This window comes from Sebastes fasciatus, chromosome 10 (genome assembly GCF_043250625.1).
Source record: "Sebastes fasciatus isolate fSebFas1 chromosome 10, fSebFas1.pri, whole genome shotgun sequence".
NCBI classification, from domain to species: domain Eukaryota; kingdom Metazoa; phylum Chordata; class Actinopteri; order Perciformes; family Sebastidae; genus Sebastes; species Sebastes fasciatus.
Genome location: NC_133804.1, coordinates 13,219,295 through 13,243,388, shown reverse-complemented (window position 1 = coordinate 13,243,388; position 24,094 = coordinate 13,219,295). Strand labels below are relative to the sequence as shown.

The 24,094-nt window shown below is 42.2% G+C and overlaps 1 protein-coding gene across 9 annotated transcripts in view; it reads left to right on the top strand.

Moving 5' to 3' along the window:
• Nucleotides 1–24,094, top strand: part of unc5a (unc-5 netrin receptor A) — a 312,108-nt gene that overhangs the window by 275,198 nt on the left and 12,816 nt on the right. For 7 of the 9 annotated variants that reach the window (XM_074648267.1, XM_074648265.1, XM_074648270.1 and 4 more), the window contains 6 exons: nt 2,432–2,596; nt 9,782–10,012; nt 10,761–11,060; nt 16,976–17,063; nt 17,501–17,669; nt 19,810–20,043. In XM_074648267.1, the coding sequence (XP_074504368.1) occupies nt 2,432–2,596; nt 9,782–10,012; nt 10,761–11,060; nt 16,976–17,063; nt 17,501–17,669; nt 19,810–20,043 (1,187 nt within the window). The remainder of the gene's footprint in view (nt 1–2,431; nt 2,597–9,781; nt 10,013–10,760; nt 11,061–16,975; nt 17,064–17,500; nt 17,670–19,809; nt 20,044–24,094) is intronic. The other 2 variants (XM_074648266.1, XM_074648271.1) reach the window with 1 other exon arrangement.

The following is a 24,094-nucleotide window of genomic DNA, read 5'->3' as shown; positions in this document are numbered from 1 at the left end:
TTTCGCTTCTCCCCCCTACAACATGTCCAAATGGGGGCTTGCCACTGGGCTATTGTATTACTTTCCCTCCTCAGAGACCTGCCTGACCTAAAACCTGTGGTGCTGCATGATTGAAAATCAGCTGTGGTGCCTTTTGCAGTGGCGCTAACAATCTCTTTCTGGGGATTTGATAAGGAAAACTGAGGCTGTGGATAGCAATTTTCTTATGTGGATTCTGAAAAAGTAAAAGGATGAGGTTTGGCTCTGATTTCAGCCTTAAATTTGAAAAAAGAAAAATCAAGGAAACTGTCTATTTCCTTGCTTCACTTCGCATTTATTGTAACCACTTACTATCTTCCCACTTCCTTTTATGCTGTCCAAACATGTCTCTGGTCTCTGCTCTGGTGGAAAGCCTCTTCTGTTGCTGAAATATTTGTAACATCTGTTCAGACTGAGTCAGACAGGCCATCAAGAACCGCTCATGCATCTTCATCTCTCTTTGATTTCCCTCAGCCTCGTGTCGCATCCACATCCTCGTGAGCAGCACCCTGTTCCCACTCCAATCTCCTTGTTTGAAAATGTTATCTGCATGGCCATTAGTCTTGCTTTGTGGTGGAAAAGAGAAGTAGAATTTCATCACCTCATCGGGGCAGATGTTGATCTCATCTCTTTATTTCACAGTGGTGTGGATAAACTGAGGGGCGACATAATATATTCATTAGGATGTAATTCGCTATTCAATCATTCTCGTTCCCAGCCTGGATAATCAGCCCACTGGCCCACGGATGGGTCCACTCAATGCCAAACAAGGACAATTATCTGATTGGTTCTGCTCTCTCTGCCAAATGGATCCGACTGCAAAGAGGCCCAAGCTGTGTCAGCATCCCATCACACATGCAGACTTGTGTGGGAGCAGGGTCTAATTCACACACCTGTGCCTTCTGCCTCATACGCTCACAGTGCCGTTTAGCTTGTTTTCCAATTGGCTGTGAAACCAAATAATATCATTACTTGGTACAGTTATGCAATAATAGGCATCCCATCCTGAGTGACTCTCACGTTTATGTTTTATTAACCAAAGTCTCTGACCTGCTTTCTTTGGGTTGTGCCCCGTGCACTATTTATTGCTCGGATTAATGAGCGCTAAGGTTTCCTTGGCCTTAGGTCAGCCAGGAGGAGGGCTACTGCCGTCATAGTGGTGTGTGTGTGTGTGTGTGTGTGTGTGTGTGTGTGTGTGTGTGTGTGTGTGTGTGTGTGTGTGTGTGTGCGCACAGCTCTGGTGATTCTTGTCTGGTCCCCTTCACCCTTACATTTGGGAGAGAGAAAGAGCGAGACAGCGGCGTTTTTCCCCCATGAGAGCTCATTACTGCTCTTTTTCCCATTAGCCCTATGGTAACCTTCCCCAGGCCTGGCGCTGTGTCACTCCCAATATCACTCCCAGCCACCGTGCCAACTCCCCCCCCCCCCAACCCCACCCCCCTCAACGATGCCAAATTACCCCCACCTTTGCGAAAAAATGGCCTCCCTCTCTGCGTGTGGCAAAGCTGCTGATATTTCTTGCAGCAGGGCCCGCACAGAACAATTACTGGCCCATTACTATTTGTTTCATTTTGCTCGTGCTGCTGATGGTGGTGGTGTGTTTGAAGTTGTGCTAGACAGAAATGCGCTGCAGGTGTAATGTACATTCGCCTCTGTTCCGAGTAATACCACCTGTGTCGTGTCGTGCATTCAAATGCGCTGCAGGTAATGCCCATGTTGCCACAGTAACAGCTTGTTTGACAAAGGATTCAAACCAAGGCAGATTTGCTTCCTCTCACAAATGTCCTTTTAGAATTTTTAAAACATACAAGCACACATGTATGTTTGACTGTAGACTAGGGCCAATTTCCCAAGGGTCAAATTCTTCTCCCTGTACAGATTTAGTTTGTTGACAGCTGGGTGTACCAGGCCACAGCAGCCTTGTACCACTGGGGTTTAGCTTAGTTGAATCTGATTTCCATGTTAAAAATAAACAAAGAAAGCAGAATAGAGACAATATGGCTCTCCTCAGCAGTTTTACACGCTTTGGTTTCCCTGTGCATCTGCTGGATTTGGGTGTGTGCAAGTGGATTTGCATGTCTTTATAATGCTTTCCCTACCAGGTTTCCATTTTAGAGCGAGTGGATTTGCACAGGATGGCAACAGAGTACTCTACCAGTTGTTTTCATCTCACACGCAAATAATACACCACTGCTTTTACACCGCTGCTGCATCTGAACTGTGTAGAGTTTTACCAGTTCGCATTGTTTGTAAGAAGGAGATAGAGCTTGTTTTATTGAAACTGTTCAGCATGTTTTTCGATCAATAGTTTTTCCTGTGAACTAAGATATCAGTGTTTGAAGTGAATCTGTTAGAGTTTTTGCTGCTGTGTGTTTGTGCTCACCCATGTTTTTTTTATCATGTGTTTTTGCAGTAGACGGAGGCTGGAGCGAGTGGAGCAAGTGGTCGGCGTGCGGTGCAGACTGTTCGATGTGGAGGAGCAGAGAGTGCACCCAGCCCTCACCCGGCACCGGGGGCAAAGACTGCCAGGGGCTTGACCTCCAGTCTCTCAACTGTACCAGTGAGCAGTGCCCACAGAGTGAGTGCACTAACCACCTACATACTGCAAACCGTACTCTCTCAGCTGTTCAACTCAGTGGAACAATAGGAAAGATTCAGTAGCACAACTTTTCTGCAACAGGATCAGTAGAATGCAGTTTAGTTATATATTTACTTATTACAGCCGAGCTGATGAGTGTCAAATGAACATTGTAAAATCAATAAATATGCTCAAAACCCCATTTGAGAGCTGCAGCCATAAAATAAACTACTGATCTGATAGAGAAAAAGATGCGTGACACTCAAGTGGAAAATGTATTCAAAAATAAAAAAGCATGACGATTCAGCCTTGCAACCTCCATCAAATACAACAAGTGGATCACAAGTAATACCTTGACAGGTGTAGGATTAGCATCAATTAGCCCCTGAACTAAGGCAGGTAGAGAGGATGCGGAGGGAAAGGCTTTTCCCTTCACGCTTTTTGTTTTTGAATACAGTTTCCACTTTGGCATGTGGAGCGAGAGTGTCCTCCTCCTCTTTTTATTAGATCAAATAAACATTTTATGCCTCCTTATGGCCTCAGCTCCCTGTGATAGATGGAGGGAAAGATGTCCATTTCATAAGACACTTGTACCGACGGTAGAATTGTCAGTGGACCATTACTGGCTCGTCCCCACCTGCGTGACCTTTTTAGACGATCAGTTCTAATAAACACCGTCATGGCACCCGCTGCTAAGATAATATACAACCTTTTCACCTACGTCGGTGCCGTGATGCTTTCTGAGCTATTAATAGAGCTGAGAATTAAACCATCTCTCTTCTGAATAAAACACAACCTGCCAGATAAAGGGCCACGGGTCAAATCGTCCGCGAAGACGCACTTGGCCGTCGTGTATGTGCGCTGTGATTTGTGTTTATGCTGTGCGTTTGTATAGCTACAAAGCCGATGTGTGTTTCATTTTTTGTGTAAAGCAGCCAGCGCTGTGTTCCCACTCTCGTGTGTCGTTAATAGGGCATGTGCGTACTGTCAGGATCAGAAAACCGCAAAGCACGGCAGCTGAGTGGAAAGTGGCACCACAGGGTCCACTGCTGACCAGATGGACATGAAGGGAGAGCTCTGTTGCGCCCCACAGATATCAAAGATAGAAATATATTACAGCTTCCCATCCAGAAATGATGAGTCTCAGGGTGGTGTCTCATAGAGAAAATGTTATAAATGGTGCGCTCTATGGCTGATCCGCATGATAAACACTATGTTTTAATGGGGATCCGGTTAACACGGGCCAGTGAATGAATAAGCTGAATTATGTATCTTGCACCATTTGACGTGATCAGATAGACCGATGCATGGAGAGCTGGAGGCGTGGACAGAGCTACTGTATGTTGTGTATATGTGTTAGCACAATGTGCCCGTGTGTGTGCATGTGTGTCAACCGATAGCTGAATATTGGCTGCAGCAGTGAACCAGGGAGCTCAGTCGGCCCATCATCAAAGGTCAGCAGCTCCTCCCCAGAGAGGCAAGATATATACACAAAGATGCCAGTCATTGTTCCTCACACACACACACATGCAGAGTCACTCAGTATTTACACTGACAGTGCAGAGCGGAGCGCTGGCCTCTGAAGAATGCCTGTCCCAATCTGTTCCCAGCAGATGTGTTTCCATAGACAACGGCTGTGTGAAGTATTATAATAAGCAAAATAGCAAGATGGTTTTGGCTTGTCAGCAACTCCCATACTTCAACCGTGTCTGCAGGCTATTAGCTGAGATGGAAAACTTCCCCCCTGAAACAAAAGGCACCCTTCTCTTCTCCAGTGTAATCGAACAATACAACTGCAGCGTGAGCCGTAGCAACTCCGCCACAAAAGACGTCCTTTGTCTGAGGACCTCAACAAACACCTCTAATCTCCCTCATTAAGCCAGGAATGGCATACGTCAGATGAGGTTATTGTTTTTGGGTATTGCATATGTGAGAATGAACGTGAGGCAGCGAGCTTTGTGTTACAGCACAAAAATAAACAGATCTGACCCTGGCAGGATCATTTTCATAAAGCAAACAAGTGGAGCCCAAGATGGAGCTACGCAAAATCTGTGCAGGGAAATAATAAATACACTGGCAGCGTGCCAGAGCCGAAATGGCAGACAGGTGTTAGAGGGCACAAAAAGGATAGCGGGAAAAATGATACTGCTCGTATTCTCAGGCACAGGAAATTAGAACAACATAAAAACAATTATTTGGCTTAATGTGTGTAATGAAGGTAATGATCTTAATTTGCAGCAGCATCCCGTTTTTAGGGGGGTGTCACAAATGATTGTGCGAAAACCATCCATCCATCCATCCATCCATCCATCTGCAACCGCTTATCCCGTTAGGGGTCGCGGGGGGGCTGGAGCCGATCCCAGCCGACATTGGGCGAAGGCAGGGTACACCCTGGACAGGTCGCCAGTCCATCGCAGGGCTGACACATAGAGACAGACAACCATTCACGCTCACACTCACACCTACGGGCAATTTAGAGTCCACAATTAACCTAACCTGCATGTCTTTGGACTGTGGGAGGAAACCGGAGTACCCGGAGAAAACCCACGCTAACACGGGGAGAACATGCAAACTCCACACAGAAGGGTCCCAAGCCGGATTCGAACCTGCAACCCTCTAGCTGTGAGGCGCCAGTGCTAACCACTGCACCACCGTGCAGCCCTTGCGAAAACCATCCAACTATTAATCCGTCTTTAGCCTGTTTTTGACTTTGGGAGCTAATTTGGTGGCGAAGCAGCTGATGTTTTCGTCACGGGTTTATTTGTCAGAGCGGGGGTCACAGGCTGTGTGAAAAATGGCTGAGCATTTATTTTGGGCAATATTTCACCGCGACCCGCTGAGGGATGGGACGACTGTATTGTGGAGATAGTAATGGTCACGTTCACTTTGAGAGTTTTAGTAGCCATATTTCCCTGACCTTAAGAACTCCTGTGTTATTCATCTTCGGCCGAGTGACTAGGATTGGCCATGAGATGAAATATATTCCCAGGTCTCTTGATAAATGCCCTGGGAGGAGGCACAGGAGGCTGCAAAGCTTTTATTTATCAACGCGGGAGAGAGAAAGGAGCAGGTAGAGCGAGTTGAGGACTATCAGGTGCAGACGTTGTGCTGACTGCCAATGCAGCGAGAGTCCAAACTTCAGCGGGATCCAGGTACATCGCCTCAGAGGAGATGAATTATAAGTCCATACCGGCCCATCTCAAGTCAGAAACTGATCCCTAACCAGCCAGCCCTGAAGCAAGTCTGAGGACCTGAACTGAAAGCTCAGAGAGAGGGGAACAAACAGAGATTGGCCCGGGGTCAACTGTGAAAACAGCTCATCACATCCACAGATTATCCGCAGGCGGGTGTCAATCATGAAGGGAGGTCACACACAAAGAGAATCAAAAGTTCTTCGCCAGCAATTACGTCAAGTGGAAACGAACGGTGGAGTGACGGCCGGCAGAGAGGAAAGGGAGGTAAATTGGTAGAGTCCATGTGGAGAAAGAGGGCGAGAGAGGGCGCGCTAGAGGGGGACTAAAGTAAAGTCCATCCAATTATAAAACCTGATTAGCTATGTCAATTAAAGTGTGATGGATGTCCTTTCAATTATTGGTTGGCATCATGAAAATCAATGAGCGGGGCCAGGAGGAGCTGGGAGCAGTTGCTGGTCAGGGTTGTAGCAAGCATCGGGATCGTTTCGCTGTGACACCTGGTGGGTCAGATAAAACTTCACTCGGTGATGCTCCGATAAGCCACCAGAGATTACAGACAGAATAGAGGGAGAGAGGGAGGAAGAAAGAGAGAGTGGGAGAGTTGTCTGATTGACTGACTTTATTGTCTGGGCGCAAGAATGGTGTGTGCAGGGGAAAAGGAAGAGTAGAGATACTGGATCTCTGCATTTGAGGTTAGCTAGGTGCCTTTGGTTTGCCCTTAGAAAGTAAACAGCAACTGGCCAATCTGAGGCTATGTTTATCCAATCAGCAGAACCCAGTTGGCCTGTCTCTCCTTGCTGACGGGTGTTGTTTTGTCTTTAGTCAGACTGCACATCTCTCTGTAGACTGCAGCGCTGGAAGTCCAAATATCACAGCCTCGTCTGGCCTTTGACTCACAAAGACAATTGGATTTTGGGAACTTTTAATGAGAGGTTCAGCCGTAGTCTCTCCCCCTTTTTGGAGCTCATCGTGGAAGGTGGAAGGTTTAGCCCAGCTGCTTACAGTTAAGCACCTCTATGCTTCCCTGAGGAGAGAGAATCAGAGGAGAGAGGTAAATGGACAAAATGAGAGGTGGAGGAAGGGGTGTATGTTAGGGATGTACCGATACCGGATCCGATATCAGGCCGATACTGAATCAAATAGCTGGATCGGGGATCGGTGAATTCTTGTTTAAGTTGTGACCAATTTGTTGCTGCATTAAAAAGGTTTAAACTTAAATTGTAATTCCTTTTAATTTTGATGATTTTTGATCATTTGATGACCAAGTTGCCTCTTGTACAATTTATTATTTTAATAATAAATAATTCAGTAAATTTATATCGATGTATTTATTTGTTACATTTTGTTTTACAAAGTTAGGAAAGCAATGTTTAAGTCCAGCCTGATGTTGCCTTACACATAAAAAAAATGATCCCAGTCACTTCCACACAGTGAGGCATACAGCTTATTAATTGAACACTGTTATCGGATTGGTACTCGGTATCGGCAGATACCCCCATTGATGCATCCTTAGTGTATGTATCCTGTAACACTCCATGCTGTAGGTGTGTTTTGTGTCAACGTGCTATGTAATGTCAAGAACAAAACACAATATCTTGTGTTTATCTTAAGCCAGTCATTCACAATTGATTGCATGTCAAGATATCTCTGGCATTACAACGAGCCGCCATAGAGCCCGGCTGCATATAATCCCGCTACTTAAGGTATCAGATTGTACTGAGATAATCACCCATGAAATAGATTCTGGCATTTCTCTTTAAGACTTGGGTATGTCAGGCGGCTTTGTCCAAAGAAATGGATTTTTCAAAGCAAAAGTAGAAGGCAAGGACAAATGGTTGAAAAAGAGGAGGATAGAGATGAGAGTGAGACACAGAGAGAGAGAACACGTTTTTTGACCATTTTCTTCTTCTTTTTCAAATTTGACTGTTAGCACTCTGCACGTTTAATTGTGCCATTCTCATATCACAGATTCACTAACACCAATTAAAACTTGTCAAATCAGTGCTTCCAATGTTGAGCGCAGTTCCTGTCAAGCAGTGGGATTACACAGTGGTAAAAATAAAACACAATGACAGTCTGGAGATATTCATCAAAATATATCATATCTAATGTTAATCAGGTCCATTTTGACACAAACCTTTCTGGTCGTGCTCATTGCTGAAATGTAAATCACATAGAGATGTTCCGATACCATTTTTTCCTTCCTGACACTGATTCCGATACCAAGTACCAATCCATTACCAGCGTGATAAAAAAATATATCTTATTATTATTAGTAGTAGTAGTAGTAGTAGTAGTAGTAGTAGTAGTAGTAGTAGTAGTAGTAGTAGTAGTAGTAGTAGTAGTAGTAGTAGTAGTAATAAACAGCTGTTTACTACTGACCATGTATGGATGTGATATGATTACTCTCGTTGTGTGGTCTGACTCAGGTTAAACTCTTTGTAAAACATGAACAAATACATACAGAGAATGAATGCAATAGAACTTTATTTTATTATTCAGTCTGCAATATTCACACACCCTACCAGGGTACTGCCATCCTTGGAAACGAAAGCCTTACTTACTGTACATATCGCCGTTTTACTTGTTGGATTTTCCACTGTGAAGTATTGCCAAATGGCTGATATTTTCCTCGCTCTGACTACCGTTACCGGTGCGCTCTCCACTAGCACTGCACTGTTTGCTATCGTCATGGGACAAACTACCTGCAAGCAGTTCTTCTTCACTGCTCTAAAACAGTAGTTGCCAGTGGCAGCCATGATACATCCAGGGCGACTGCAGCACAGTGAAGGCTATTGTTTTGGAGCGGCGAAGAAGAATTGATTTCCGGTTAAACAAGTTGATTTTTTTCTGGGTTAATAAATGATGGTATCGGATCGGTGCATACACTGGCGTACTCGCCGATACCCGATACCGAATTCTAGGCAGTATCAGACGCATTTCAGATACTGGTATCGGTATCGGAACAACTCTAAAATCTCACATGCTGTCTCCGTTAAGTCTTTTTTTGTCCTTCTATAGTTCTAATTTTCAGTCTTGTACGTTTGCTCTTCTCCTCCTGCTTCTGTCCTCCTCCTTTTGTTGTCAACTCGCCACACGCCAGCCTGCGTCACTTTAACCTTTGCCGTTGTTCTCCGTCCCTCAAAGCCGCACTGCTCAATGCGTCCCCTCCTTGACTGTGTTCGGCTGACAGCGCTACGCCCCCGTGGCTCCCAGGGACAATGGCCCTACACAAAGGCCCCAGGAGCATCCTCCACCTCCGCCACCAAATTCCCCCAGCCCAGGGAGACAGCCGTGGCAAATCCCATTCTCCTGCACAACACACACACACACACACACACACACACACGTTGATGTTTGTCTTGGCTTAGCTGTCATCTTCATACTGTACTTTCAGGAGAAAGATCCTCCCGCTCCTCTCTCATGCTTTTGAGAGAGAGAGACATTCAATAAGAGGTGCTAGAATTTCATAAGCAAATCCTTCATTTTTGCACTGTCTATCTTGGGGGTGTTGTGTGCTTAGAGAGAAAGAGACAGGGGAGAGGAAAAACATGCACGCATAAGATATATAAGATCTATATACATATATACTGTATATCTCCAGTGCAGAAATGAAGAAAGGTAATGCTGCAGACCTGCTTCAGAAACTAGTTCTTTCTCTTTTTCCATTGTGCACAGATTGACCTTGAAGCTTTAGGCTTTTAAAAAATATTTAAAATCAAGATGTTATCTAGTATTTGCTAATACTGGCTGTGTTAACTCTGCATCAAACAGTCAAGGTCAAGCAGCATTCGGTGGGAAGCAAGGAATGTGGAAGTGATTTCCTATCCTCTATTAACCTATTAACCAGATGCTCAAGTGAGATCTTTGCACAGAAGATTTTAAAAGATGTTCCAGCAGCACGCGTTGATATCGTCAGTCAACACCAAAGGGAGTTTTTCCATTGGGCTTGATAATTTCTTTTCTGTTGTTCTGTGTCCTCCCCTTGCAGCCGTGAGCGGGGCCGAGGACGTGGCGCTCTACGTGGGCATGGTGGCGGTGGCTCTGTGTCTGACTCTGCTACTCATCGTGGTGGTCCTGGTCTACCGACGCAAGAAGGAGGACCTGGACTCCGACGTGGCGGACTCCTCCATCCTCACCACTGGCTTCCAGCCCATGGGCATCAAGCCCAGCAAGCCAGGTGTGTGGGCACCGCGGCCACGCAGGCCTCCCCCCCACAGCAGTAGGACACTGTTCTTTGTTCTACCCTCCTCTGTGCGTCCGTCGCTCTGTCCGTCTGCCCACCGTGACTGTGCAGCACTCATCTACATGTACCACTGATCCTGTTTGTTTGTGGTTATGGAGGTGGTGTGAATGTGTTTACAGTGTTTTTTAGTCTAAGCAAGATGTATTATGTTGAGTGTATGTGTGTGTGTGGTGCACGAGCTGTTTATTTGCCAGCCTGACACATTATGTTTCGCCACCACCTCATTGTCAGGAAATGTACCCACTCTGTTTACTGCCTGTGTGGAGCCTCTGAGGTTTACCAGCGAATAATAGAAATACAACTGTCTGAGTTGGATGGAGATGGGGAACTGGGTTGCTCTGCTTGTGATTCACCGTGAAAAAAGCCTTTATACATTCCGGGTGCTAAGCTGTATCTGAGTTCTGTTTGGAATTGATTGTGTGGTTGCTGAACAGACAGACAGACAGAGATAGAGAGAGAGAGAGTGAGAGAGAGAGAAAGAGAGGGGACGGGAATTGACTGGCTTTGTGTGGAATTTGTGTTTGTGTATTGTCAAGATTGTGAGCGTGTGAATCTACTGTTTTCCACACCATGTGTCTTTCTTGTGTTTGTTTCAGTTTTTGTTGTGTGTTGCGACAGCTTTCGAGAGTGTGAGGTCTGTCTCTGTGATGTATGAACCCAGCCCCTCGCCTGCCACTCATGTAGTTTCACACATTTGCTTTTGTCTGTTTTATGATTTCAACAGAGAATTCACATTTGCTCACCATCCAGCCCGATCTAACCACTACCACGACCAGCTACCAAGGCACCCTGCGCTCTCGTCACGATACCACGGGGAAGTTTTCGATGACCAATGGGCCTCTGCTGGACCCGCTTCCCAACGGCTCGCACACTCTGCACAACGGCAAGCTTAACTCAGACCCTTCTGAGTTTGTGAGCAGACTGTCCACTCAGAGCTACTTTAAAACGCTGACCCGCGATGTAGCTAACACTTCCTATGGGACCTTCAACTTTTTGGGAGGGAGGCTGACAATCCCCAGCACAGGTGAGTTCTACGTTTACATTTATATATTCCACGGGTGCTTTCACGCCTGTAGTTCAGCTCAATTGGTTTGAACAAAGAAAGTACATTGTTGCCTTTTAGTTTTGGTACAGGTCTTGTTCTCACTGACTTTTTATAAACAAACCAAGAGCTGTAAATGTATGTCATAAGGACTGACATGTAAGGCATTCATTGGACATGTCCTTTTTACTCCTATTCTATATCTATGGGCATATTATACTATGGCTTTTTTCATTATATTTCTTTGTGACATACTATGACATTTTCTGGCATACTATGCTATTAATTATATTCTATATTATGACTTTTTTATTTTTTTTAGACATATAATATGCCTTTTTACATTTTTTTGACATACTACTGTATACTATGACTTTTTTATTTTTTTCAACATACTATACTGTGACTTTTTTATTTCTCCGACATACTATACTATGACTTTTTGTATTTTTTTGACATACTATATTATAACTTTTTTTTTCTTCGACATACTTTACTATGACTTTTTAAAAAAGTTTGTACATGTTATGCTCTGACTTTTTACGACATAGTATACTATGACTTTTTTTAATATTTCGAAATACTATACTATTACTTTTTTTTTGACATTCGTTACTATGACTTTTTTTTTGTTTTTTAAGACATCCATCCATCCATCTGCAACCGCTTATCCCGTTAGGGGTTGCGGGGGGGCTGGAGCCGATCCCAGCCGACATTGGGCGAAGGCAGGGTACACCCTGGACAGGTCGCCAGTCCATCGCAGGGCTTTTTTAAGACATAGTATACTATAACTTTTTTTCGACGTTCTATATTGTGACTTTTTTAGTTTTTTTCGACATATTATAATATACATTTTTTCGACATACTACTGTATACTATGACTTTTTTAGTTTTTTCGACATACTATACTATGATTTTTTTTTCGACACACTATACTATGACTGTTTTTTTTACTTACTATACTATGACTTTTTTAATTTTTCTCCATACTATACTATGACTTTTTTTATTTCATCCAAATACTTTACCAAGACTTTTCTTTTAAAATTGACATGCTGTACATGACTTCTTTTTTTCCGACATACTATATTATAACTTTTTATAACATACTATACATGATGTTTTCTGTTTTTTCCGACATACTATACTATGACTCTTTTCGACATACTATACTATTGCAAGGCAGGCTTATCGCTGCCTTAATTATAAACTTACTTGTTACTTAATTAAACTACTGTAGGGCTGTGGGTAAAGCAAGAGCACGGGGGAGAGCTTCTTCTGTGCAACAGGATCCACTTTAATGTCTCAATTCAAGCGTAGGACAACCAAACACCGATAACCAAAAAAGTGGCACATCACTTCTTACATCATATCACTCCGCAAATCTTAATCATCACTCACATTACAAGCAAGTAAGGTTTACCTTATTATATATTTCCAGATCTAAATTAAGGAGCAGAATACAATATGTATACTGTATACAATGTGTGATGGCCATTAATTTACTTACATAAATTCTAAATAATAAATCTGAGAAAAATAAAGTAATCTATTAAATAAATCTTTGCAAAAATAAATCAAATCTTACATTCTTCCCCCTCTTCTGATGAAATGTCCTCATTTTAAAGTTTATGAAAAATAAATCTAATCTCAACACTGAAACAAAGAGACAATAAGTACCCTGTAACTGCTGGGTGAATATAGAAACAATAACACATCATATAATCAGATGAATGGAAATAACTATAATTGACAATTCCACTATATTGCCTGACAAACCATCACAAATACCAGACATTACAGATACACCAATAATATTTGTGCTTCAAAACTGTGAAATACCTAAAGTAATGTTTTTTTTCGTCTTTTTTTGTTGATTTGTTTAGTACCTTTATTTGCTTTTCTTTTGTTTTTGTCAAACACTGAACATCTACAAATGTTGCGTGCAAACCCTCAATAATCAGTGACTTCTTTTTCTTTTTCGACATACTATACTGACTTTTTAAAAAAAATTTCGACATATTATACTATGACTTTTTTTCGACATATTATATTATGCCTTTTTTATTTTTCAACATACTATACTATGACTTTTTAATTTTTACAAAATATTATACTATGACTTTTTAAATTTTTTCAAACGTACTATACTATGACTTTTATTCAACATACTTTACTGTGACTTTTTTTATTTCTTCGACATACTATACTAACATGCTATACATGACTTCTTTTTTTCCGACATGCTATACTATTACTTTTTTTATTTTTTCGACATTATACTATGACTTTTTTTCGACATACTATACTATGACTTTTTATTTTTCCGACATACTATGCTATGACTTTTTTAATTTTTTTGAATCACTATATTAAGACTTTTTTTGACATACTATACTATGAATTTTTTTTATTTCTTCGACATACTATAATAAGACTTTTAAAAAAAATTTCGACATTCTATAGTATGGCTTTTTTTCAACATACTATACATGGCTTTTCCTTTTTTTCGACATTCTATACAATAATGTTTTTTGACATACTATAATATGACTTATTTTTTCAATATACTATACTATGACTTTTTAAAAAAAAATTCTGCATAGTGTACTATGACTTTTTATTTTTTTCAACATACTATACTATGACTTTTTATTATTTTTTCGACATACTATTCTATGACTATTTTTCAACATAATATACTATGACTCTTATTTTTTCGACATACTATACTATGACTTTTATTTTTTCGACATACTATTCTATAATTTTTTTTCGACATAATATAATATGACTTATTTTAGTCGAAATATTATATGACTTTTTTTTACATTCTATACTATAACTTTTTTTTTTTTTTTCGCCATACTATACTATGATTTTTTTTGTTTTTTCGTCATACTATACTATGACTTTTATATGACTTTTTTGGGCATACTATACTATGTCTCTTTCAACATACTATGACTTTTCAACTTACTATACTATGACTTTTTTTTTCGACATACTATACTATGACTTTTTTTTCGACATACTATACTATGGACTTAGCTACTGCAACCTCAAAAGCCAGTTCCCATACCGGGAGTCGAAACCGGGCCACCTGGGTGAAAACCAGAAACCATAACGGCTAGACCATATGGGAAATGTGACTTCTCAGACTTTTTCCTTCTTACAGATTATACTATGGCTTTATTTTATACTTTCTTTGGCACACTGTCCTAGGATTTTACATTAACCATTTTGGAGACACTGTATTCTGACTTTTTTCCACATATTATATTATCACGTTTTAAGACATTTTATGACTTTTTTCTACATACTATACATACTATGACTTTTTTTAAACATACTATATTATGGCTTTTTATTACATTTTCATAACATATTATATTTATACTATGACTTTTTATACAACAGTTTTTATGACATTTTATAGTATGACATTTTCATGGCATACTATAATATGACTTGTTATGACATTTTTTTTTTTAGCATTTTTTATTACCAAATGTTTTTGTATAAATATGGGCTATACACCGACTTTATACAGATCGGGGATCACTTTTTTAACAAGATTTAAGCAGCAGTAAAGCTTTAGAAATTATGCTGAAATCACATATCTGCTATCAAGACAAGATGTGTTTTGCTTCTTTTTCTTTTTATGATACATGAGGCAATTTCAACTAATGATGCTCATAATCATTTCTTTTTTTATAGCTCTTTGTTACACTAAAGAAGACCAAAAAAAAAACTCACTTAAGGTGCAGTAAGGCGCAACATCAATTGGTGTCAGTCCATGTGGCGCTAATGATGCTGGGTGACCCCAAAAGTGTCCAATTGATGAGTTACCTCCCAGTCCATAAGACTTTATGTTTATACTGTAGCTCCAGAAGTAAAAGGCAACAATGTATCATTTTTTTCCAATGTGTGATTCATGAAAACTCTAAGATAAGAAGCAAGGAGTAAAAACCAAATCAGACACCAAAGATGGACAGTAAAGGCAGAGTAGTTTTCACTTTTCACTTTGGTATTGCGTTACAGCGTTGTAAGTCTGTTTTTAGTAAGGGCAGGGAGATTTCAGTAATCCTCTGTAGGATGTTCTGTTTGCCGCTATACCTCCAACAAACAAGAAAAGTACCTAAACAATGTAACATCTGCTACTAAATGTAGAAATACGGTGGGAACAAGTCAGTTTTTATTTGCTTTGCACTTTTCATACATTGACAATTACCTATGATGATTATACCAACATTAATGTCTCTGACTGGACATTAACAAGGAGAATTTATCTGTAACAGCTGAGACCCATAAACGTCTCACTGTCTCGTTGAAACCGACCCAGACCATTCAGCCTTTAAATCTCATGCATGTGGGTTTCCTAATAGGTTTGCAGCAGGATAACGCACATAAAAGTGTTTCAGCGCTTCACACAAAACAGCTTTGTACACTGGCTATATTTCTCTCTGTGATACAAATGAGTTTATAACTGTTATAAGGGAAAAGATGAAACACCAAAATGCATGTGAAAGGTTCGCTTGTTTATCTAAAAAGTGACTAATCCTAAGATTCAATGATACAAAAAAGCAAGGCCTTTACACTATCTAAAATGCATGATCTAGTAAAATGTTTTTCACCAACCTACGTCTCCACTGCACAGCATAAATAGTTAAGTGATGAGATGATCTAACAAGAAAATAAAGAGTGAGCACCAAACACACTGTACTCTGAAAGATTCCTGGAATAAGACCTTGAACAAATTATTCCAATTAGGCCCCTCGCTTGTGACAGAGCTGGTTGAATATGTAGCTGATGTCCACAAGTGTCAATTGTGTGCTATGCGCATAGACCGAGGAACAGAGAAAGTCCATTAAAGATTAGTCTGATAAAAGATATAAAAAGCCCACCATCATTAGTCCTCTATTTTGCTTCCCCATCTTCGCATTAGCTGAGTACAGAGCTTATATAATTATACTGGAAGACAGTGTTTTCACTTGGCTCATTGTAGGCTGTCCAGATTAGCCGATGACAGTGCCAGTAAGCCAGTATCTTGTGGGAGAAAAGGTCTTTTCTTCTCGTGTTTTCCTTGCCATCACTCTCTCTCTCTCTTTTCACTCTCTCTTCCGCTCCCTTACAGATATTTTATGCATGGATTAACTCAAAGCCATGTAGGCTATACCACGCATTGGCACCCATCTTCTCATTGGAACACAGAAAAACAAAAAATCAGCACTTGCATCCACTCAGAGGAGATATATGCTGTCATTTAGCATAGTTTCAGAGCGGGTGCATGGAAGACAGTTTATAGATTCAGACAAGGCTGTGAGCATTCAGGCACCTTCGCCTTATTCAAACAGATATTTTTATGGTAAACAGACCCAGTTTACAATACGGATTTTGTCACTTAGTCACTGTCTGTACCACATTTTAAATAGGATTCTAAGTGGATGATTTTGGCATGAGAATCGCAACACTAATGCCACAACACTAAAACTACCTCAATAGCTCTCTCTATTCTCCAAGGTGCATTCCCACACTCTCCTGGGGAAGTGTAATTTTCCTTGAGTAGTCTGTTCCATGGTCTCAATTATCTACTTTGTGGCAGACGGAGGACATTTAAACTTGCGCTGCAGCGTGTGCTTTTGTCTCAGCTAATTGTTGACCGCAGGGACGTGTGCCACCTCGGCTGCCGGTGCATAGATTTGCATCTACTGTACCTGACGGAGGCTGCCTCTGACCTTCAGAATAGATTTGTTTTTTGTTTTTGCAGCCATACAGTTTTGTTGAGTGGGCTGGCTTCCTTTGTAAGATGACAAAAGCGTTGTTCAGTCAGAACAAATGAGCCTGTCCCCCTCTTCCTCATCCCCTCTCTCTCCCTTTGTTGTTATTTGCATTAGGAATCAGTCTGCTCATTCCTCCGGAGGCCATCCCCAGAGGAAAGATCTATGAGATTTATCTCACTGTTCAGAGGAAGGAAGATTTAAGGTGGGTCTCTTTAACACTGCCTAACTGGCAGTCTTCCCTGGATGCCACTAGGCTGTTTGTTTTGATGCTCTACTGTTCCATTAGGAAAGGCTTAAGAGTCTGTGCCAGTACTGTGGAGGAGGGATGTAAATAAATAACGTAGCCTTTTACCAGGGTGTGCACTATTTAAGCTAAATTAATTGTTTGGAAAACACTGTTTATCTGGCTTGCTGCACTCAGTCTCATAAGTCATTGTAGCATGCTGTGATAGTGTTATGTTATTACTCAGTAGTCATCACAGCTAGCTCCAGCTAGTCAGCAAGTCCAGCAGGCTTTCATTATTCTCCGTTACAGCTGCTAGATAATTTGCAGAGATGACCAGTCTCACTAATAACTCGATGAGTAAAAAACACTTCATCTGGAGTCATTCCCCTCTCTCTCTTCTCTCCCTGGTGTAGGTTACCCCTGGCCGGCTGCCAGACCCTGCTCAGCCCCGTTGTGAGTTGTGGCCCTCCGGGGGTGGTCCTGAGCCGGCCAGTTATCCTCAGCATGGACCACTGCTCTGACGCATGCCTCGATAACTGGGCCGTCCGCCTCAAGAAGCAGAACTATGAGGGCACTTGGGAGGTGAGACAGCACTATAACTCCGGCGCAAATCCTCCATAGAAAGACAAAGTTGCCACCCAGTGAATTTGTAAAGTCTTACTGAACTCACTGAGAGCTTCCCCTGAAAAAGTACAAACTTGCTCAGCACTGGCGTGAAAACTGGCACCGGAAAGCACTCAATGATGTATAGCGGAGGTAGTTTTGGCCCAGCACTCATCCACTCCACATTGTTTAAATTATATTGACCATCAGGTGTTTTTTCATTGGGCTGAAACAAAAGCCTGGAAGCACCGGCACTCTCCAGCTCAAGAGTTGCTAGGCAACATGTTTCTCAAAACAGAAATTCTCTAAGCAAATTACTGATCCTCAAAGTACTCTCCCGAGTGCTCCTTGACCATTTTTGACCGCTGCTTCCAATTACAGAGTTCCCTCCCCATTTTTCTGTCCATGAAATTTGAAAGTAACCAGAACTGCCAGACTCCAATAGGATAGAGTTGGGAAGAACGTTTGGTGTCTACACACACGCACACACACACACACACACACACCCATGCAAACAAATGCGGTTTGAGGCAATAATACACATCTTCACAATCCAGAGATTGGAAAGGGTGCTAGTGGGCTTTGGAGTGTTAGTAGGTCTTCTTTCATGTTCGATATTGTGCATAAATTATTCAGCCTCCCCGTGTGTGGCGGCGGTGGGGTGTCGGTGGGATGGATTGGCCTGTCTGAGGCAGAGGTTAGACCAGCACTTTTAATCATCGGCCGGACCAAATATAGCCCAACGGCCTGACTACGTGTCCACCAAAGGAAGTAGTGTCAGGTGGACGAGAGAATGAGAGTCGGAGCAACCACAGAGAGTGTGAAGAGAAGGGAAATGAAAAAAAAGGAGGCAGAGAGGGGAAAGGCAAAGTGGACAAGCGGATAATGTAGATGTAGAGGAATGATTAGAAAGAGTGGGAGATTGGAAATAAGGCCCAGGAAAGAAGAGAAAGACATAAAGAGATAGTGAAAATGGACATGCAGAATCAGCAGGAGAAATGCTCGCAGAGTGAGCGCTCAGAGGCGTAATCGAGCCACCTCACTCTCTGCTCCGCGCCGAAGAAAAATTCAGATGATGAAAAAGTGAGACTCCATTGTGGTTGCATAGCAAATGAATTGTGTCAATACTAATTCTATTGATGTAGATGGTGTCTGTTTGAATCGATCCTAGAGGGGCTTGCTGGGCATTTGGCAGGCAGAATGCTCTCTTCAGCTTGATTGGGTAATGAGAGGAGTCAGTCAACTGGCATGATGGGATTTTAGAGAAAATGTTGTCACCTTGGGTCCAATTTGTCCCCATCAAATTAGCCCGGAGAGCAGTGGAATTATCTCATAAAACTATCCCATACTGTGATGGGATGGGATATTTTCGCAAGTCTGTCCATCTTTTTTAGAGATGCAGTTGTGATACGGCTCTGTAACAAAGCAAGACAAATGTTGCTTCTCTGACATGTTTGAATCTGTCTTTATTTTTTCTACGTGGCAAATTAAAGTACCAATTGATTCTTGTACTGCCCGTTGGTGTTTTTTTTTAACACTTTTCACCAACAGGTAGTAGTGTTGTTTTGCAGATAAATAGGCAAGTTGTTTTCACCTTCCTTGACAAATCTCAGTGGCTCAAGGAAATTCCGGAAATCCCAACAATCCAATATTTACTGCACCTACACAGTTTTTTCTTTCTCCAGCACCATCTATTCTTGCCAGGAATCTATTCGAGTCTCCTTTCATGTCAATTGAGTACCTCGTTCATGCATTATTAAGTAAATTGATGGTGTTCTATAGGATGTGTGTCTTTTTATGAGGAAATGTGTGTCTTCATGTCAGTACGAGGTAAGTGTACAGCAGTGAAAAGGGAATTTGAAGCAAGAACAAAGTATTTATTTTTTTCCGTTACCCAGACATTACCTTAAAGACCTTTGGCTTAAATGTTCGTTTGTCACACTGCAGGAGGGACAGAGTTTGGGGCCTTGCTACTGCGCCAAACTACTTTCCTGACAACCCCTTTACAAACACACCCACACATACAGACATCAGGCACCCAGGCAAACACATTACCCTTCCCTCCTACATAAATTGGGTGCTTGACCTTCCATCCAAACCTTTTTTTTTTTTCCACCAGGACGTCCTGCTGATGGGGGAGGAGCTGGTGTCGGAGCCCTATTACTGCCAGCTGGAGGCTGAGACGTGCCGGCTTTTCTCGGAGCAGCTGGGCACCCTCGCCCTGGTGGGAGAGTCCCTGCACATGGGTGCTGCCAAGCGCCTGAGGCTGGTGCTCTTCTCTGACGCGTACTGCTCCACGCTGGAGTACAACATCAGGGTCTACTGCATGGATGACACACAAGACGTCTTCAAGGTAAACTGTGACAATGGTACAATCTGTTATTCTGTTTGGATGGCAGCTTCTCAGCCTGAGATTGTATGGGTCGAGCAGTTTTGCATCGCCTGAGTGATAGGTAGACTATTATGTGTAATAGCATTGTCTGTCACATTGGAAGGTTAGTAGAAATCAGTGCGGGCATGTAGGAGTTAGGCGTTGCCATGGTAAATTGAACAATATTGCAGGCCTGATTACACCATGTGCAGTTCAAGGGTGTGTGATTTGTGGCGTCTATTGAAGCAGCAAACATTTTGTCCAGGTTAATCATGGTATACAGTACAATCTCTGTGTGTTTTTGTGTGCGTGCCTACCGAGATGTTTAATTCCTTTCATGCTGTCAGCGGTTCCGCTTGGCTGCCGTGGGCCCAGAAGTTTCCCCATCACTTTGTTCAACAGCATATTTCGCTTCTCTTTTTTGCTCTCCACATGGACAGTGTAATCAAGCACTAATGCCTTCCTCCCTCCCCCGAGGACTGCCTCTGAGTAGCCTGTTAAGATTTCATTTGCATGGTTAATTAGTAAATTAAAAGGAGAGCCTGCCCCAATCCTTTCCCAGCAACCCCTGTGCTCTCCCTCTTTCTCTCCGCACCTCTCTCCAAGCTGTTCCTCTCCGTCTGACACCAGCCACAAGAGCCACTTCCCACTCGAGTCCGCTCTTGCCAGCTGTAATGGCTGACCTCCTCGTGCAGAGGTTCACCACCAGCACCATCTATGGATGGCTGTGGGACATAAACAATGGGAGGCAGTGGGGGGCTCCAGCTGAAATTAGCACTCTCACTTTCCGGGGGCTGAAGATGAGATGAGAACTGTGCACAGGCTCTAGCTGTGGGGTGAGAATTATCAAATCCTCTCTTAGCTTACATCTGTCTTTTTGTGGCTCAATTCTACCCCTGCTGCTATCTTCCTGTTTCTGACAGCTATTGCATGATAGCAGGCGCGCTTAGGGAAATTGCTGGCTGACAATCTGTGTTCTTATGTAGAAATAAATGTAAAATGGGAGGTGAAGCCTGTACAGCTGATGCAGCTCTGCAGAAGAAGTGTTTTTTGTTTTTTTTGCAGATAGACATCAGCTTTTTTGTTTACTTGCTGTCAAACCAGTTGTAATGATAGAGTTGTTTTCATATATTCAGATCATCGGGTGACCCAGTGGTGTTTTGCTGCAGTGTGACTGTTGAAATGACCTTGCACGTCCTGTGTCGGATGCAGGAAGGCTGCTGGTGCACAAAAACTCGTTCTCTCTGTGAATGTGTGTGTGTGTCTCCCTCTGGCTAGCTCTTGTTCTGCTATTCTCCCGATCTCTTAGCCAGGAAAAGGACATCTGAGCTTGTTGACTCCAGCACTTGTGCTGCCATACTCTGCCGTTCCCTCGACGCCCTTGAGTGCATTAGCTCCCCGTCTCTCACACAACCTGGTCCTGTGGTAAGCCACGGCGTCTCCAGGGTTTTGTAGTTTTTAGTGAGTGATTTAGAACGTGGCCCACACTGTTTAGTAATCTCGACTTCACACTGCTCTTGGTGCTATTATGGAGGGAGCAGTTCATTTAGCAAGTACATTAACCACTTTGAGTGGAGATTAAACTTCCCTGGAGAGGTTCAGCCTAATCACTAATCACTATCTTTAAAATGCACCATTTATGATTAGACTTTCACTATGGCTAACATTAGAGTTAACTGTGGTGTGCAACAGCGGTGAAGTAGCAGTAGGTGGTACGGTGGAGTAGCACAGCAGCATTTTTTTAAGGTTTCAGTTGATGTACAGTACACCTTCAGCACATGTGAATTTTATGACAGCATTTGCAGCCTGCTAAGGCACTGCGCCCCGTTTTTCAGACAAGAAGTCGACTTTCCATGCATTAAACAGGCTGTACGTTTGATGGGAGATGAAAAAGCAGAACAGAAAAGGCATTTCTCTGCCTTTTTCTGTTGGCTGTTCAGTGGCAGAGAGAACTGTAGAAACCAAAATGGATACTGAGGTTTTCTCTCCAGTCCCCTGGCTGGCTGTCAGTCTTCTCTGACAAGCCTCCATCAGCGAGAATGACATGTACGCACACCCACAAACACGCGCGCACGCTACACTTATGCACGCTTTACCATGCAATCTCTTATCTCCCAATTACAGCAGATTAGAACCAATGTTATTGTCTTTGATCCTAAGTGTGCGGGGGCTCTGGGGAAGCAGTGACATTTCCGTCTGATGCTTGCCGTATGTTAGCAGGGCTCTGCCGGGACCAATTAAGTTAATATTTAATGTGTGTCCCACTCTTGATGGGCCCAGCCAAGGCTGGCGCAGCAGCAGAGGAGACATGATCTGCGTTTGGTAGCGCCCTCACTGTGCACTCGCTTGTTCCCAGCTAGACCTGTGGGAGAGCTTCACTGATGTTCTGCCATCCCACAACTGATTGAAACACCTGCAGTGAACCGAGCCTCCGACTCAGTACAGAGATAAACCTAACAGCATTATCTAATTAAACTGGAAGGGTGCCGACCAAGGTGTCTTTTTAGGATGGGAACATGGTGCAGCTAGTTTTTTTTTTATATTTAGATGCGATATTCACAATCTGTCAGCTTTTGGTGTGAAGGATAAAATCCTCAGTATGTTTACTACTGAGCATAATCCATGTTTGAATAGTGGACAATAACAAAATATCCTGGTGTTTATTGATAACCAAATGTTCCTCCATTACACCCACATGTGTTGCTGTACAGTTAAAAGAAAGATAAGAAAAGTAGAATGATTTATAAACCACCCACCCCCATTCTGTCAGATTTATTTTTTACACAGGTTGAAGCATAAGTCATATTTTTCCATATTGAGTGCTAGACTTTTTGAGGAACCACCTTAAATACTAATCCAGTAGAGTTTGCTACAAATATCTGGCTCTATGGTTGGCCATATTGATCCACCACTTTGGTTCAGACTGAATCATCTCAACCACTACTGGATGGATTGCCATGAAGTTTTGTACAGACATTCATGTCCTTCTGACTTTTCCTCTAATGCCATAAAACAAATGACATTCCCAAAAGCCTCCCAATAGCTTTACTTTGTGCTTAGTGCAAATTAGCAAATGTTAGCATACTAACACGCTATGGTAAACATGGCTGCATTCGAAATCACATACTATGCATACTACCGTTCAACATACTGTCTGAATAAACATTAGTATGTATTTTTTCGGACAGTAATTTATGTTGTTACTTCCTGAGAGCCTCTTTGCCGGTTTGAGACGTGTAACCATGGTAACCCGTGCCAAACTCATGTGACCAAAACGATGATTTCTGAGAATCATGTCTAAACAAATTTAAAAAATATATTACGCCTAGCAAAGTGAAATATTAAATAGAAGCCTTATTGATGTTACAGAGCCGTCTGTCAACATCTGTTATGAACATTGTCGTCACAACCGCTTTGCATTGTGGGATATTTATGCCGCCTTTAGTGTCCAACGTTGCATACAGTAATATTTCACCGGAAATAGTATGCCATTCACGCACTATTGGTTTCACATTAAGGTTTCAGACATACTAAAATATCTCACATACTGTTTTAGGGTACTAAATAGCATGTTAGTATGGAATTTCGGACGCAGCCTATACCTGTTTAACAACAGAATGTTATCGTTTAGCTCAAAGCACTGCTGTGCCTAAGTGTAGTCTCACAGAGCCGCTAACATGGTTGTAGTCCCTTTAATCACCATTGTAGTGAATTTAAGTGACGTTTAACACCCATAAAATTTCCCAAATGGTGAGGAAATGTTTGAGTTAACTCCCTTTGTACTCCCTGTATTGTATTTCAGACTGCTGAATTTACGCTTTCATCAATATTCATGTAATGAGGCCAATACATTCAGCGTTTTGTCCCTTGATTGTAAAAGTGTATGTTCTACTGTTAAATGGGTGTTTAATTGACGTCCAACTGGTTAAACAGTGGCTCCTGGAGTCTTTTATACAGTGTCTGACCTCAAGCGATTGCTCATAAACTGTTTATGTGCTCCTTCCGCTATGACGTTTTCTTCCCGAGCTCCCGA